Consider the following 18,627-nt stretch of genomic DNA (forward strand, 5'->3'; position numbering starts at 1 on the left):
TGATGGACTGAGCCATATTATGGTAATTGTATGTTTTACGAACATTGTTACGAGTGCTTGTCTTATTCAGTTGTTTTGTTTGGTTGTTAGATAGAGTTAGTTACTCTTCGCCTATAGAATCGACTGGATTGCCATATCTGCGTGTTCTCATGTGTCGTTTACGCATGCTTTGAGGTCCTATTTGAGGATTGCAATATTCCTTGTGGCAATAATACGATATGTAGGATTATATGCTTCTGTGTGGAGTGATACAATGCATATTGCTGATATACATGCTTGTGCCCATATTGTGGCTACTGACCTCAAGGCGGTCAATGGTTCGGAGCAATCGATTATTTATGCATGTATCACCTAGTGAGGTGTCTGTCGAGAACCTGATCTCCAAAGGATTATCTGCGAGGACGTGTATGATCAAGACCAGGTACCCGGCTAGAGTGGTAGAATCTCTGTGAGGATGTACACTGTCCACGAACGGGTAGCCGCAAAGACGGTGAACTCCTGTGAGGAAGTGTATGGTCAAAGACCAGGTATACCATCTATGGCAGAATTCCTTGTGAGGTTATACATTTCCCAGACCAGGTGATCCGGCGTAGATCTTGTTGATTGTAATAGTGACTATCGACCCTGCGAGCGGTCATTTGTGTTGATGCGTGTATCCAATGATTTTCATTGGATATGGCGTTTGTTGGAGACCGATTTCCCAAAGGTCTCGTTATGAGGGTATGTATGATCAAGACCAGGTATACCATTTAGGGCGGTAATTTCCTTGTGAGGTTGTACATTTCCCAGATCGGGTAATTCGGCTAGAGCGGTAGAATCTCTGTGAGGATGTACACTGTCCACGAACGGGTAGCCGCAAAGACGGTGAACTCCTGTGAGGAAGTATATGGTCCAAGACCAGGTATACCCTCTAGGGCGGTAATTCTTTGTTAGGTCGTATATTTTTCGGACCGAGCGATCCGATGTGGATCTTGTGTTTTTGCTTACCTTAAAAAGTTATGGTGAGTTGTGATGCTCTTCTGAGATTGTTTGAGACAGTCAGTTATAAATTTATAGCTTCCGCTTTCTGTTTTAGCATGATTACATGCATGACTCAGATGTGAGAATCAGATCGTTAGCAATTTGAGTTAGTGATCATGTTTTGGACCTTCTACGGAAGGGTGGACTTTTCTGGGAAAGTATGACGCCTTAGTGAGTCATAATCAGTGATTGTTGGCCGCGTAAGACTTTGAGATATGAGAATAGATTAAGGTTGTTCAGGACAAAGCGTTTGTTAGAAGTCGTGTGAGCGACAAACGATGTCCTGATACTGATTCAATGGAGAGACCTCGTTCTAGGAACGAGAACGAGAACAAGCTAGTTGCATGGTGGTTCACAGCCTACGATCAATTGAATCGTATGCTGCATTTGTCAGTTGCACTGCTTACTTGCTTTGAACTGCTTACTGTTTGCACTACTTACGCATTTGCACTGCTTACGCGCTTGCACTGCTGACTCGCTTGCACGCCTTACTCGTTTGCACTGCTGACTCGCTTGCACTACTTACTCGCTCGCACTACTTATTCGCTTGTACTACTTACGTGTTTGCACTATTCACCTGTTTAACTGCATATATGCTTTAAACTGCGTAACCTACTGAATTAAATTTACTTAGTTAAGTTTTCTATAGTCTCTCTTGTGCACCTACTAGTTTTTTGCGAAACTAACCCATTCTATGGTTACAGGTGATGATTAGGTACACTACGGGCGATGACGCGATTGCAAGATGACTTCAAGACTTCTTCTTCCTGCTCTTAGCTCGCGTCTTGGACGTTTTGGGTTTGTAACGAATTTTCCTTGGGATATCCGAATCTTGTGAGTTTTGGTTCTTTTAACTAACGTGCCCAAAGTTGTCAGCTTGCCTTATGATCTAACAAAAGAATAGCCTTCCGTTGATTTCATAAACAAACTCTGAAGGAAAGAGATATTTCTAGTCTCTTGCCTGTTTTTCTGAAAAGGTTCGCAAGTTTGAAATTTGGGGCGTTACAGTGTGTGTGTGTGTGACACATGCATTGATGCAGAAGGGAAGGAAAAGAAAGGGGGAATTACCATTAGATTCTTTTAAGAGCATAAGAAAAGCAAGGGGAAATTTAAAGCAAATGAGAAAAGAAGATTTTGATTAGAGGTTCTATTAACAAGAGTGGTCCGTTGATGGAATATTGTCTTGGTAGAAAGATAATAGCTTGTGCTCGATTTGAAGTAGGCCAAAGGTTTTCATATTTAAGAGGAGAACTTTGCTTGGGTATTACTAAAATAGAAGAGCACCATACTGGTAACCATTAACTTCAGGTAATGAAGAGTGGAGGTTTCCATATATAGGGGGACGACTTTGCTTGGGTGTCACTAAATAGAAAAGGAAATGAATTTGAAACATGGGAGGCATCTTACTGATAGCCATTACCTTTGGGTAATAAAGAGAAACATTAGGAAATGAAAATGAGTGTCTACAGAAAACATGGGAAGCACCTTATAGGTAGCCACAGTGTTGTTAAAAACGTGCCTCAAGGCGCAAAAAGCGTGCCTTGCCTCGAGGTAGTGGTAAATTTAGTGGTAAACATAGATCTTTGTTCAAAAGGCATACTTCTCATTTTTCCAAGAATGCAATCTTTATAAGAGAAAGTACTTTTACAAAGATTTTTAACAAAATGCAAATAGGACAACTTGGTAATGTTGTGATGGCCAAGTCTTTTGTGCCAAACATTTATGTCTTTATGTTGGGCCACGTTACAAAAGGTGGTTTTAGGGATTTGAAGAGAGTCCATATAGGACAAGTCTCCCTTCCTAGAGCCTTCCCCCATCAACCTCCCGGATCGTTGATCCTGTATTAAACATTTATTAGATGATAATTGAATGTCACACCCAAGATCCGAGAGTTGAGAGACGAAAAGTAAGTTTAAATTCAATTTTGGTATAAATCTAATTTTAAGAATAAAGAAGTTTTGAGTTTCAAAATTTTCAATTCTCTTAATTTCAAGAGAAGTGTCATCCGCGGTTGAGACAAAAGATGGTGACGAATATTTAGAATATACGAAAAGAGAAAAAATGTTTGGAGACATGAAATGATGCACCCAAATCTAAAAGCCAAGAAGTTTTACTTGGAGGGGAAGGAGTGGATACGGTGGCACCGGGAATAGCTCCCTTAAGAAGAGGTTGAAGGGCTTCCATAATTTGATTTAGAGAGAGAGCTCCCCTTGTATATTCCTCTTTTTGTGGTTGAGATGTGGTTGCCATTGCTAGTAATTTCTTTTATTTGGGACAAACCGGTTTGATATGACCCGGTTCCTTGCAAAAGTGGCACACAATTTTACTATTGTCCCTTCTTCCGCCTTGACCACCATTGGATCCTTGATTTTGGTTTTTAAAATGAGGAGGTTTATATGTCCTCAAGTTGTTATCGGGCCTAGAAACGACATTTGCTCCATTGCATTCTTCTTGATTTATGGGCATTGAAAGAACACTTGGATTTTGCTTGTTAATGCTCATACTAGTTTCCTCTCCACTTAATTTGTTAATGACATCTTTAAGAGAGGGAGAGGTGAAGGAGGATATGAGAGAAGATCTTATTTGTTCAAACTTGGGCCTTATCCTATTCAAAAAGTTAAAAAATCGATCTTCTTCTAATTGTTTATGACGAAGCTCTATGACTTCACCATTCCACTTGGGTTCGAGCATATCAAGTTCATCCCAAATGGAGGAGAGTTCAGCAAAGTACTCCCTTATGGTCATCTTCCCTTGAAGAAGGGTTAGCGCCCTCTTTTGGAGGTAATACTTATGGGACAAGTTCCTAGAAGTGTACATCTTCTCAAAGTACTCTCATCTCCCTCAAGAATTTTGATTTCTCCTTCTTTAATCAAAGTAATTTTTGGCTCCAGTTTCGGAATCGAGCCTTGAACGTAACAACAAAGCCTTTTTTCTTTAATGTGAGCTTCCATATTTTCGGCCCACACGTGATAATTGGAGCCATTTAGCTTGAAACCAAGAGAAAAATGAGTTTTTTTCACCCATTATAGAGATAAGATGAGATACAAGAATACATAAATATTGGATGAAGAGGAGTCTTCACGCCAATTACCAAAATGTTGAAGGCACACTTTTGGAGACACTCAATATTGTGAAGAACCACACCGATTTCTTTCTCCAAGCGACCTTGCTTTGATACCATGTGAAAATCTCTATAAAAAGAGACTGTGTATAAACACAATGCTAGAAACACAAAGAGTGCACAAAGGCACAAAGGCACAAAGGAGAACACTCACAAGTGCAAAAGGGCATGGATACATATGCACAAAGGCATGAAAAAATATAAACTTTAATATATGAAATCCCAAATGGGGCTTTACAAAAAGCATTCACAACCTAAAGGGGATCACCCCTATTTATAAGACCATGGAGTCATGGGGGGGCTCCAATACATAGGTTGGAGCCCCTCCAACGGTTAGAAATGTAACCGTTGGAGGGTGCTCCAACCTATGTATTGCCCCCCCCACCCCATGTTACATCATCATTAAATGAAAGGAAAAGGACAAAAAAATAAAAAAAGGAAATACAAAAAGAAAAATAAGAAACCAAAATACAACATATTCTCAAATGAGAATATGCGTAAAATATGTGAATTTACATAAATACCCTTATTGGGTTTGAGATATATATATATATATATATATATATGTGTGTGTGTGTGTGTATATGTATCTTTCTATATATATATAAAAGACACTACATTTTAACAGTTTAATGTGTTCAGTTGGCTACAACAACTTACCTTGACTACTTGAGAGAGATTTTGGACCCACCAAAACCCTCAATAGCCTGAAATCACCGCCACAGAGAAAGAGAGAGGGCTACGTCATTTGCTGTCGTCAACACTTTGTCGACTGCTAGAAACTCACAAGTGGTGGCGATCAATGGGTAAGAGTGTAGAGTCGGGCAACGGGGCTAGGGGTAGGGTTTTGAATCAACCCTCTTTAATAACTCTTTTTAATTTTGAAGTTGTAAGTTTTAACAATTAATAAATAACAAATAGTAGTTGAATCAAGTAAGTCATCCCTGACTAGGGACTTTGCAGATTCAATAAAAATTCAACATTTATCTGATCGATTTTAGAAGGGTTATTTTAATTTTAAGAAAATGGTCAAGTCATTTGAGTTGCCCTGGCTGATTCCAATCTATTATCATGTAATAGCCAGATCTAAGTTCAATCCAGTTGATTGCAACCATGTTTACTTTGAAGTTTTGAACTGGTAATCAAGTGCAGTTTGTGTCAAGCTTAACTTACAAAGCAATTAATGTAGACAAATGAATGAAAGATATCCATTTATCTTCATGGCACACTTGTTTTGAAATTTGTGTCAGTCACGACTCACCATTAACATGACCCTTTAGCACATCTTTCCATGGAGGCATCTACCAAATGAAGGCTTGTGTTGATTTCTTGAGATCTCTCAATCCAGCCATCCTTGTTGAAAAATTGCATAAACAGAAATTTTTTTGTCAACACAAAATGTGTGTTTTTGTGATATATATATATATATATATATATATATATATATATATATATATATATATATATATATATATATATACAGAGAGAGAGAGAGAGGTAATTAACACAGGTTTACATAGGAAAAAGGGAGTTGTTTTTTTAACTATCATTCCTTTTTTGGTTTTTCACAAAATTTAAATGAGGACTTGTATTTACCATATAGTTGCCTGGGCTATTTGACTGCCATTACCTAGTGATAAGTTGAATCATTGAAATAAGAAATAAGACGTTCTCATATTTGCCTCTTGAAAATAGTTGAAAATTAGAATGCACAAATGCCAAATCTTATTCTTGCACGCTATTCGGTTTATTCAATGTTATAAATTTTTTAATGTGCTCAATTTTTTTTGCAACATGATGATGTAATGATTGAGCTAGTAACCTCAAAGACACTGAAGAAGAGGTGTCTTTAATGCATATGTTAATCACCATGTAATTGGATCTTCATTGTCTTTATCCATCAATGCTTGTAAACAATCACTTTTTGTGGAAAGCTTTCCAGATTCATTTTCCACTTAATTTTTCGATGATATTTTATGATGAAAGAATATGCCATATAATGCAACCAAGTGGTGCTTTTATCTCATCATGCTAAATTGATCAACTATAGGATCTTTATATTCATGCCTAAATGTTGCAGCTTGAATATTCTCAATCATGTTCTCCCATATTTTATAAGCTCCTTTGAAGCTTAGGCTCATCCTTGTCTACTTCCATCATTTCCAGCTGGATTCTGAAACTCTAAAAAATAAGCACCATCATCAACATTGCATTTTTGATTGCTAGGGCCTTTGCATCATCTAAAAGAGGATAGAAGTTCCAATTACTATCTACCTATGTCACATGGGTACAGGTGCGGGTACAGGTACGGAGGGTACGTCACGATAATTTAAAAAATGTGGGTACTGCGATACATAATAAGAATGTGATTTGAATATAAGGGAAGAAAATATATATATCTTGGTATACCCCCCCACCACCTCTCTCTCTCTCTTCCCCTTCTTAACCCCTGGGTACAGAGGGTACGACACGATAATTAAAAAAATGCGGGTACAACGATATGTGATATTTATAATAAGAATGTAATATTTGAATATAAGAAGGGCTAAAATGTAATTTAAAGGAATATATATGTATATATCTTGGTATACCCCCCCCCCCCCTGCGACTAAGAGAATAAGAAGCTAAAGGTGGGTATCTCTCTCTCTTCGTTCTTCTTCTTTTCCTCTTACTCTTCTCCTCCCCCCCTTCTTCCTTCTTATTCCTCTTTTCTTTTCCTTCTTCCTCTTCTCTTCTTCTCTTTCCTTTTGCTTCCTAGGGAGTGTCAAACTTCATTAAAAGAAAAAAGAAAAAACTTGGTATTGGGTTTGGGTCCTAGATGGACCCGATCAAAACAGATCCAAAATGTACCTGTGTCACACCCGATACTCGCACCCGTGTCCGAACATGTCAACATGGGTATGTTGGGTCATATGGCATTTCCGTGTGACATAGTTATCTACTACATTTTGGAGCATTGTATTCTTGACTAATTTAATTCTCTTCTTCATCGCAAGAGTGGATATTGAAAAGATTATCACGACTGGGTCTGGATCTGCCCAATCTGTTTTAGTTGTATTTAGACACATGCTCATTAATGGCATGTTGTAAATTCCATACTTTGTGTAAAGGGTGTTTTTGTACCCTAATAAAAGTGTACGTGTGTATATCTAATAGAGAATACATCAAACTCAAATTGAATGGGTTTTCTGCAGCCATCGATATCTCTCTCCCTCTGTGCTTCTTTTTCTCTTGTGTTGAAGATGGGATACCATTTCTAACGTGGTATCAGAGCAACATATGCCTTTTCTTTTCTAACCCCACAAATCTGAATTCATGTTTGCGTGATTTTAAAGTTTGAAATCACGTCAAACCCGTCCCTTATCTTTCCTCATAATTAACGTCAGAACTGAATCTGACTTGTCTACTTCTGTACGTTCGCTGTACTTCCTTGATTGATTAATATCATTCTGTCTACCTCTCAACTTTGGAATTTTCCCTTTTAGAAAGAAAATACGATTAGATAAAACACGTTATTTTTATATTAACGTGTCTTCTTACTGATTGATCCATATTTCCTTTAAAGCAGTTTCTTTTCTTTCTCACTGTATATTCTGTTGTCTTGGGTCTGCAGGTAAAAAAAACAGCAATCGAGTTCTGAGTTTACTTTGTATGCTCTAAAAGTGATTTCTCTTTCCGGTCTCTTAATCCTTCTTGTTTTTCACCCATTGACTATGGACTCATTCTCTTCTTCTCACTCTGGCCTATCTTCCAACTTCTCAGTCAGCTTGTGTCTGAGAAACTGAACAATTCCAACTTTTTAACCTGGAAGAGATAAATCATCTCATTCATAAGGAGTCAGGATCTTTCTGGACATCTGGATGACTTTGTTCCTGTCCCTCTAGAGTTCTTATCACAAGAAGGCAAGAATGGAGAGGGTGAAACTTCAATTACATTTGTTAGAAATCCAGAGTATGTATCCTGGATGAAGCAGGATCAGGCTTTGGTTGCCTACATCACTTCCACTCTGTCACGTGAGGTGCTTGTGGCAATCCCAGATGACTGCTCAGCTATGCAGGTTCAGACATATTCTCAGGTTTCTCATGCTAGAATTTTATTTTTAAAGAAAGAGTTTCAAATGTTGAGGAAGGACTCCATGACGGTCATGGAGTACTTAAATAAAATGAAGACTATCACAGATCAGTTGGCCATCGTGGGTTGTGTGGTCAATGACAAAGATATGGTGCAACAGACTTTGAGCGGGCTGGGACCCGATTATCACATGATGGTTACTTCTTTACTTTTGAAGACCTTCGTGCTAAGCTCTTACAATATGAGATGACCTTGAAGGGATTCTCCGAAGGTATTCACAATCCCATTGGTGCACATGAGGTCCTTGCCACAAGTGTTACTTATGGTCGAGGATGTGGCGGGTGTGAATATCGGGAAAGGGGAGGTCAAGAGAAGAATGGACAAGGAGCTCGTGGAATTTTACCTACTCCCGGTATGTCTCCTAACCTGCAAAGGCAAAGAAGGATACCTACCTAAGGGGCACATCAAAGCAAATTGCTGGTATAACCCGCAAAATTGAGGGAAACAATTGGAGACAAGAAAGGGACCAAATACATTGAAGAATACTGGGGAAGTCAAGGAGTTGTTATCTGCCTTGGCTGAATTGAACATCAAACAGAATGATCACGGTACTTGGTATGTTGATTCTGGTGCAGCCACCCATGTTACTGGTGATGCTGGTAAGCTCCTAAATCTTGCTCTTTATGTTGGTAGAAATAGTATTGTCACTGGAGATGGGTCTCATCACCATATTTCGCACATTGGAAATTCTGTAATTACTATGTCCAACTCTTCTCTTGCTTTTTCAAATGTCATTCATGCTCCTAATATCAAGAAAAATATTGTTTCAATCTCTAAACTTGTCGATGACATTAATGCTTCAGTCGAGTTTACCCATTTTTCTGTTCATGTTAAGGACCTTCACACGAGGGAAACGTTCGTTGAAGGAAAACGACAAGGGAATATGTACGTGTTTCAAGAGAATCCTTCCTCTCGTGTTCAACCTGTTGATTTCATCTTGAAGCTCACATTATCATCTTCAACTTCTCCTGAGAGTGTTTTTAATCTTTCTGAATGTATTGAGCCAAATCTTTGGCATGGTCATCTGAGTCATTGTAGTAGTCGTTTTATTGATAAGCTTGTTTCAAGCAGTCTTATTCCCAAGTCAAGTTTGAATTTAAGTGTCGATAATAAAAAATGTTCTAGTTGTCTTCAGTGTAAGAGTCATGTTATTCCTTTTCATTCCATTAATAAAAGAGCTTCAAGACCATTTGAAATTATAGGTTCTGATGTTTGGGGTCCCGCTCCAGTTCCTTCCATGTCTGGCACTATATATTATCTCATTTTCGTTGATAGTTATTCTCGATATACATGGATCTTCTTCATGAAAAGTAAATATGAAACCTTCAAATTGTTTTAGAATTTTCATACCTTTGTTCAAAATAAATTCTATGAGAATATTACGTGTTTCCAATGTGATATAGGGGGTGAGTTCTCTTCAAATGACTTTATTACTTTATTAATTTCCTCCAAACAAATGGAATAAGTAGGCAGGTGTCTTGCCCTCATACACCTCAACAGAATGAGATTGCTGAACGGAAGCATCGCATATTGTTGAAAGTGCAATGAGCATGATGCATGATAGTAATCTTCCTGTTACCTTGTGGGCAGAGAGGCCTTTCATGCAGCAGTCTATGTCATAAATCGATTGCCCATGAATATCTTGGAAAACAAATCACCTCATTTTTCTTTGCATGGTGTGCATCCAAATTATCACGATTTGTGTGTATTTGGGTGTGTATGTTATGTTTATGTTGACAGTTCAATGCAACACAAGTTTCAGGATAAAGCCTTACAGTGCAAATTTGTGGGATATGCTGATGATTACAAAGGATATAGATGCTATGATCCCGTGAGCAAACACATCAAGATATCCAGAAATGTTGTGTTTGATGAATCCAATTTTGGTCATAATGTAGACACTCCTGAAATTGAAACTTACCACCCTTGGTTGAACTCGGATCTCTTTTCTAGTATTGACGGTGTTTGCTCTACAGCCTCTAATCAAAGAGATGAGGCAAACGTGTCTACTGCTTTGCAAAGAACTCAGGAAAATGTGATCTCTGAATCATCATTGGCTCCCGAAAGGTATAAAGGCATTGTTTACTCTCGACGTGAGAAGATCTTCCCCAACCCTAATCAGGAGTTGAATTCTCCTTCTGCTTCCATTCAATCACCTGTACACAGAAGGTCTACCCGGACTCGGCATCCTATTGATAGGTGGGTTAGTTATGAGAACTTCACAATGGATTTTTAACTTTTCTTAATCGCCTTGGGCAAAGAAGATCAACCCACCACGTTTTATCAAGCAGTAAATTCTAAAAGATGGATTGAAGCTATGAACGAAGAAATGAAGGCTCTTCATGAGTGTGGCACTTGGGATATAGTTTCCAGACCACACAATCGAAATGTGGTTGGTTCAAAGTGGGTGTATAAGATAAAGTATAAGCCGGATGGTACTATCGAGCGATACAAGGCTCGACTGGTTGCCAAAGGGTTCACACAGGAGCCAAGACAAGACTATGATGAGACCTTCAGTCCAGTCATGAAAATGGGTACTATTCACATTATATTGTCATTGGCTATTGAGCACCAATGGACTCTTAGTCAACTGGATGTAAAAAATGCTTTTCTCCATGGAACTCTGAAGGAGGAAGTATATATGGAGCAACCCACTGGGTATGCTGAAGGGAACTCCAAAGAATACGTGTGCAAATTAAAGAGAGCTATATATGGTCTAAAACATGCATCTCGATCTTGGTTTGATAGTTTCTCTCTTGAAGCAGAAAAATATGGTTTTAGTCGGTCTCTTCTTGACCATTCCCTTTTCATATTCAAATGCAAAGATATAGTTACCCTGTTATTGATATATGTTGATGACATTATCATTACAGGTAACTCTAATGAACATACAGGTCAAAGAACTTTTGAACCATAGATTTAAGATGAAAGATCTTGGTAAACTGTGATACTTTCTTGGAGTAGAAGTTGATAAGACTCCTGAAGGTATGACACTTACTCAACATAAGTATACTGTTGATGTTCTTAGCAAGGCAGATATGACAGATTGCAAGCCTTTAAGCACACCCAGTGTACTTCATCAGAAACTAAGTTCCCAAGATGGAGATTTGTATGAGGACCCTACATGATATCGTAGGGTAGTCGGAATGCTTCAGTATCTTACCTTCACTCGACCTGACATTGTCTATTCGGTCAATCAGGTATCTCAGTTCATGCATGAACCACATATTGGACATATGAAAGTTGTTAAACGCATTATTCGATATTTGAAGGGAACTATTGGCGATGGTCTTCTGTACAGTAAGAGTATGCATGACCATCACATGCATGAACTTCTTACTTACACAGATGCAGATTGGGCAGGAGATCCAGATGAGCGTAAATTAGTCTCAGGATATTGTGTTTTCATTGGCCTAAATCTTGTCTCCTGGAGCAGTAGAAAACAAAAGGCCATTGCCAGGTCGAGCACAGAAGCTGAATACAGATCAATGGCAGCTGCTACAGCCGAAGTGACATGGATCAGACAACTATTGGCAGAGGTAGGAGAATCGATTTCTAAAAGCATTCTCTTGTGTGACAATTTAAAGTGCTATCAACATGTCATTCAATCCCATCTACCACAGTCGTGCCAAGCACATTGAAATTGATCAGCATTTTGTAAGACAGAAGGTCGAAGAGAAGGAAATTGAACCAGAATACGTTCGGACTGCTGAACAAGTTGTTGACTTGTTTACAAAAGGACTTATCAAAGACATATTTTGGATGTTAAAAGGCAAGTTGTTCATGGTTCAAAACCATGTACAACTTGAGGGAGGGTGAAAAGATTATCATGATTGTCTGTTTTAGTTGTATTTAAACACATGCTCATTAATGACATGTTGTAAATTCCATACTTTGTGTAAAGGGTGTTTTTGTACCCTAATAAAAGTCTATGTGTGTATATCTAATAGAGAATACAGCAAACCCAAATTGAGTGGGTTTTCTGCAGCCATCGATATCTCTCTCCCTCTGTGCTTCTCTTTCTCTTGTGTTGAAGGTGGGATACCATTTCTTACAGATACAAGTCTATCAACCTTCGACCTATGTCACATGGATGCGGATGTGAGAGCAGGACATGATGCAGATACGCTTAGTATGATACGATAATTTTCAAAAAATAGGACAAGGGGCCATGACCATACACACACATAGATGTGTGTGTGTAAAACAACAATTTTGAATCACTACATTTAAGAACTTCAATTAGTGAAACTAAGTTGAAATTGAAATGTAATGTAATTGATGACACATTTTAAAAGAAAAATAACTCGAGTGAATATAAAATAAGATCATAAAAGAAAATAGATAAAGTGAATGACAATATTGATTGTGCATGAAATTGGTTTGACTATGCCGATGAAGTGTTATTGTGTCCGTAAAGTGTCTGGGTGTCATGTATTGATACGGGGTGTGCATGCTAAGTGAAGTATCAGCGTGACAGCCTTCAACAACTTAACATCAGCATGTCTATTATAAATTGAATCTACATGATGGTGGTTGGTAACTACATAGCCAAAACACTAGGTGCTAGGCCGATAAAATTCCTAGTAGGAACATAGCAGGGCTAGGCATTGGCTGAGGATGAAAAAATATTTTTTTTTATAAATAAAAAATATGAATGTCCTTATAAAAAACTGAGTAAAGAAAGATCAAAGTCAAACATGCTTCCATTCAACAAATACAAACCAAGTATTGAACAGTGAGAGAGGGTTTGTGCCACCTTCCCCCTTTTTGTCATTCTTTAGTTGTAAAGAGATGACATGTGAACTAGTTGGTGATGACTTGTTGCTCAACTAGTCCAAATGATAGTGGCAAATATCAACCATTTTAGAAGCTGTTGATTTTCTTGTGAAGTTTTCAAAAAATGATATAATCCCAAGAAAAACGAACCTATTTTGAAAATTGGGGATTTTATTGTGATATTATCACGTTATTAATGTGAATGTTTATATTTATATATTTTATATTTTCGATGTTTTGCTTATATTTTTTTAAAATTTATATATAGCAATATTTTCCCAAGAAAATTTTTCTAATTTATCTCGAGATTTTCCCTTGCTGTGAAAACCCCAATAATGAGATTTGTGACTAGCCTCTTAATAGTTGAGCTCAATCACCTGACTAAGCATCAACTAGTAGGCATATGCCTAGCTCGACTAGGCACATAGGCAGTTGACTAGGTGTGTCTTTGATAACAAAGGTTAATAATAGTGTTTCTAGTAAACTTGTGAAAACCGAACTCTGTATGACTGTTACAAGGGGCTACAAAAAAAAATTTATTCGTCGATTAGACATGATTTTTCATAGTTTGTAGAAAATTTTGTCAACTTTCTGATGCTACAAACCGTTTATAAAAATTCATCTGTATGAGGGAGTTATGAACGTTTTGGTGCAGACGTATACTTTTATGTTTCGACTGTCACAGAACCGTTCTCAATCCATAAACAGAGCTCACTATCTTTTCTAATTTTCAATTCATGAAATTTATTTGATTGCTCATTGCTTATTTGTTTGCTTTCGAGTGCCAAATTCAAAAAGGTGTTCAAAATACATGAGGGTATTCAGTTTTCAAACTCATCCTTGCCAGTCTATCCCAGAGTTACCAGTCGAGGAAGCGGGAGCGGGAAGCGAGGCACTTTCAAAAATTTAGGAAGTGGGGAAGCGTGGGACCACTTAGAAGAAAATTCCGAACCGTCTCGGAAGCGAAAGGGAAGCGAAAAAAATGGAGAAGCGTGGGGGAAGTGTGGGGGAAGTGCGCTTCCCATAAAAGGGGGACACTTCCCCTCACGCTTCTGAAGCGCGACGTTTCGCGCTTCCGAAGCGCGTTTCCCCTTTTACCTAGGTGCTTCCTGTAACTCTGGTCTATCCATTGGAGCATTACCAGTAATGCTTTAAACAATTTTGTCATCACCCACTTTTTTACATGTATTAAGAACCCTTTCAAATGCTCAATATCCTTAAAATTCATAGGTGAAATTTGTTAATGCATGCCTGTGAATTTCTGTCCATCCATCAGAAACAATTGAAACTTGACTTTGATGTAGTTCTGTAAAACTCTTTTCGATCCTTTGTTGCGTGATACTGTAAGTTTAATGTCACATTAATCAGAAGCCCCTATACGACTTCGGAAGGTAGAAGCTAGTCAGTTTTAAAGCTTGCTCCCCATCTTAAGGGAAGGATGCTCTCAGTGACATTGATTTTTGACACTGTTTCCGTTAAAAGGCAACACATTGTACAGGTAATGTAAGTAGTGATTCTTATAAGGAAACTATAATTAACCTATTTAGTTTGATTGTAGTATAAATAACTAAAAGAAAATGTCTTTGTTTTTAATCAACCTAATTTATCCCTTTGGAAAATTAAGTTGTAGTACAATATTTCTTCTCATTTTATGAATAGCATTTACTCTGCTATGCTCTCTTTTGCATATAGTTCATTAATGTGATGCTAAATTTTGTCTATTGTTACTTTTTCTTTTATATAATCAAGCTGGGAACTTGAGTCTGTCCATTGTACTGAAGAATTGAGTAGGTTTCACATGATGGACTCTTTTGATGTATAGTCCAATCCGGGTCTTTCTTTCTAACAGATATTATGCCTTTAGGAACCTATAGGATCATACATTGAGCATAGAGAAGGGGCTGGAGTGCCTGAATGCCACTTCACGAGATGTTTCAATATGTTTCTTTATGCACATCCTTGAGTCATGAACACCATCTGAATTGTCAGCATAGATATGAGTGGTTTGCCTCGATCTTCCGGAGTGATTAAGACTTCCTAATGGGGATTTCAGTCATAATCGGGTCTTCTGAGGTTTTCAACACTCCAGCTGTTATGTCTTTGTCTGGCCCATCTTCAACTGCATGATCTACTTTTATTGGGTCCCCCTCACTCATAGCTATTTGAATATCTAGCATCAGTTTACCAAATGGTATCCATTCTTAGGATGATTTCTCTTTCAAGGTAGAAGGTTACCGATTTTCTTGTTTCCTCGTCCAAGTTTTTTGAACTGTTTTCCTTTTAAGAGGCCCACGCCTCTCTTCTATTGTGCTTAATATTACAGGAGAGATTATCATATCTTATTTCTAGAGGTCAATAACTTCCAAATCACTATGGGATAAACCATATCCTAACCAGAGTTACTGGAAGCTTCTTAGGTTGGTGGGAAGCACATTTCCCGGAAACTTGTTTTGGAAGCGCGATACTCCTAGTTTCCGAAACTTCATGGGAATCTCGATTCCCCACGCTTCTATTTTTTCCACACGCATGGTCTATGCTTTTCTCATGTTCGTTTTCATGTATTTTCTCTCACGCTTCCACTCACTTCTCATGTACTTTCGGTAAATTGGTATCCATCATGACAGATTTTAATAAAATTTAACTCTTACTGAAATCATGAAATATAAGAATGATAAATTTTATTTAGTTTTTATTTGTTTCTTGTTTGATTCCTATTCAGTTACCATATTGCTTCATTTTTTATTCATATTTTGCTTTCAAATTGATACTTCACTTCTCTCTTCCTATAAATTTTAAAATGCCTCGCTTCCGCTTCCTAGTTTGACAATCTTGTTACCGACTCCCACCATTTCTTCAGCCATGTGTAGTTGTGTGTTGCTTAACCATCATTTGAGCACACACATATGGGCACTGTCTATGATCATGTTCTTTTTTAAATTTGATATTTATTATTTCCAACATTGGATGCTGTTGTACATATTATTATAAGGTGGTGGCTTGGATCTTCTTCACCTTCGCAAAGGTGACAATGGTTTGGTATATGACAAATGGGTAGTTTGTTATCACATGCAAGATAGAAAACTCATGCAATGCCTGGGAATGATTTGAACCATACGGGCTATCTGCATTGTTTTGATTGTTGTCTGTTATTGATCTCATCCCATAATGCCTTTCTAGACATGGCAGTTTCTACCTTTCCTTCTAGTGGTCTTGTTTTCTGGGGAACATAGGTTAATGTCCTTGATTTCATTCCATCTTGAAATGAATCTCCTCATCGAAATATCATCTTTGTTGTGGCTAATAGATGACCCATGTGCACTGCCTGATTGCCATTTACCTTTCTTGGGAATCTCCATCCTTTCAAAAAATATTCCTGTCAGTTTGGTGAGTGTTTTTTGATGCCTTCTCAGGAAAATATATGCCAAGAGACTTGGTTTTAGATTCTCACATGAGAGGTAAAGGGAATGACTGATATATAATTTAGTGATGGCTATTTGTAGTTTGGTGGGAGGTTTGATTGGGAATAGAACACGAACTTTCAGAGGTACATCCCTAGCATGCTCTCCTAAAAAATAGTGGATATCTATTGTGTTATGTTAAACTTAAGTAGCCTCAAATGGACCTTTGATGGCGTTAAATAAGGTAGCTGGATAGTTTGGTCGCACTATCATAACCGAGTGATCTCGGGTTTGAATCCCATAGAGGTTATCCCTCAGCTTGCCTATCAGGAAAAAGAAAATGGACTGTAGGTGGGGGGTTTGGTTGTAAACTTGGAATGGAACTTGAGAACTTTCAAAAATACTTCTCTATCATGCTTTCCATAAGAAGATTAGAGAATACTATGGTCTTGCATTAAATTTTAAGTGGCCACTTATAGACCTTTTATGGATCGGTGTTTCCAGTATCGGCATTAAATCCTGATTTGTTTCTTTTCTATATTGATTTCTGTTAATTATTTACATAGTATTGTTCTTTGCACTCGTTTCCTATATTCTCATATTTTCATACTCTTTTGAAAATTTATTTGTTTTTATTACTCAAAAATGTGATGCCTGTGGAGAACTGAGTAAATGGGTGGGCAAGTTGATCACCATATTCTGTTGTATGTTAGCATATTATCATATATATTACCATTTTACCATTCAGCACTGAATGGTAGTTGCTTATACTGCAGGAAAGAGAACATGCATTGAGATCCTTCAAGACTGGTGTCACTCCAATTTTGGTTGCCACAGATGTTGCTGCACGCGGGCTCGACATACCTCATGTTGCCCATGTAGTTAACTTTGATCTGCCTAATGATATTGATGACTATGTTCATCGCATTGGGCGAACTGGCCGAGCGGGCAATAGTGGTTTGGCAACTGCATTCTTCAATGAGAATAATTCATCATTGGCGAGGTCCCTGGCTGAGCTGATGCAAGAATCAAACCAGGAGGTTCCTGCTTGGCTTTCACGTTATGCAGCTAGATCATCGTATGGTGGTGGTGGAAGGAACCGCCGGTCAGGAGGTAGGTTTGGTGGCCGTGACTTCCGTAGGGATGGCTCCTTTTCTAGAGGTGGTGGTGGTGGTGGGGGTGGTGGGGGTTCGGCTGATTACTATGGCAGCGGCAATAGCGGTGGTGCTTATGGGTCTTCCCATGCCTATGCTGGTGGATATGGATCTGGTGCTACCAGTGCTTGGGATTGACCTGCTCGCCACGGAGCGGGGATGGGTTTCGGCCATTGTTTTGCATGTGGGACTGACATGCCCCTCAAGGAGTCTCTCTCTCTCTCTCTCCAACACTTAATTTATAATTTTGATAGGGATACTGTTTTTCTTAGGATGAACGTTTCTCCTGTTTTTATTTTATTTTTTTGGTTATTCTTGGGGGGGCGCAATGGCATCAGAGTGGTGGAGCTGATGGACTGACAAAATTTTACCTTTTTTTGGTTTGTGTAATTTTGGTGATTGCGGTGAGATGTAGAATATGTGGTGAGGTGGTGGTGGTGGTACCCCAAACATGTTCTCATCTACCTCTGAATGGTGGGGTATATATTATATCTTAGGTAATTATTGAGGCCATTCTGTGTTACAGTAAATTTGGTTAGTTGTGACTGGATTTCTTCAGATAAACCAGTCTCCAGTACCCTTAAAGATCTTTCCTTTTATTTTTGCGTTTGCTTTTAATCTCTTTAACGGATGCACGTGCAGTACGATATATTCAATCAGAAAGCCTACAAACGTTAAATTGATGTCTTCATTTACATATGTGATGCATGAAATATCTGTTGTATCTGCGTGTTAATAATGGCGGTTGCTTAAGCTATTTGTTTTGGAATGTTGGTTTTGCATGTTGTGAGATACATTATCCAGTCCGACTACATATGGTCGTTGTACGGTTATACTCGATGTACTTCATCTAATCCTATGTTCAAGTCCATGTCAGGCTTGAGTTCGGTGCCTTGCAGTAACTCATCAAGTTCTGGTATTAGATCAGCATTTGAGCCAAACAAAAGGTGTCATGTTATGAAACCTCAAACTAAAGATTACCAAACACTTAACTGCAGCCGTAACTGAACTTTGAAAGTGTTAG

General features: G+C 38.2%; 1 protein-coding gene across 2 annotated transcripts in view; it reads left to right on the top strand.

Annotated features, from left to right (window-relative positions):
- LOC149815815 (DEAD-box ATP-dependent RNA helicase 11-like) overlaps window positions 1–18,133 on the top strand; it is a 52,247-nt gene extending 34,114 nt beyond the window's left edge. For both annotated transcript variants that reach the window (XM_089989226.1, XM_089989225.1), the window contains exon 7: window positions 17,226–18,133. In XM_089989226.1, the coding sequence (XP_089845352.1) occupies window positions 17,226–17,741 (516 nt within the window). In that variant the 3' untranslated portion in view covers window positions 17,742–18,133. The remainder of the gene's footprint in view (window positions 1–17,225) is intronic.
- Window positions 18,134–18,627: the final 494 nt, after the last annotated feature.

The sequence above is a fragment of the Nuphar pumila genome, chromosome 15 (genome assembly GCF_984573655.1).
Source record: "Nuphar pumila chromosome 15, dmNupPumi1.hap1.1, whole genome shotgun sequence".
NCBI classification, from domain to species: Eukaryota; Viridiplantae; Streptophyta; class Magnoliopsida; order Nymphaeales; family Nymphaeaceae; genus Nuphar; species Nuphar pumila.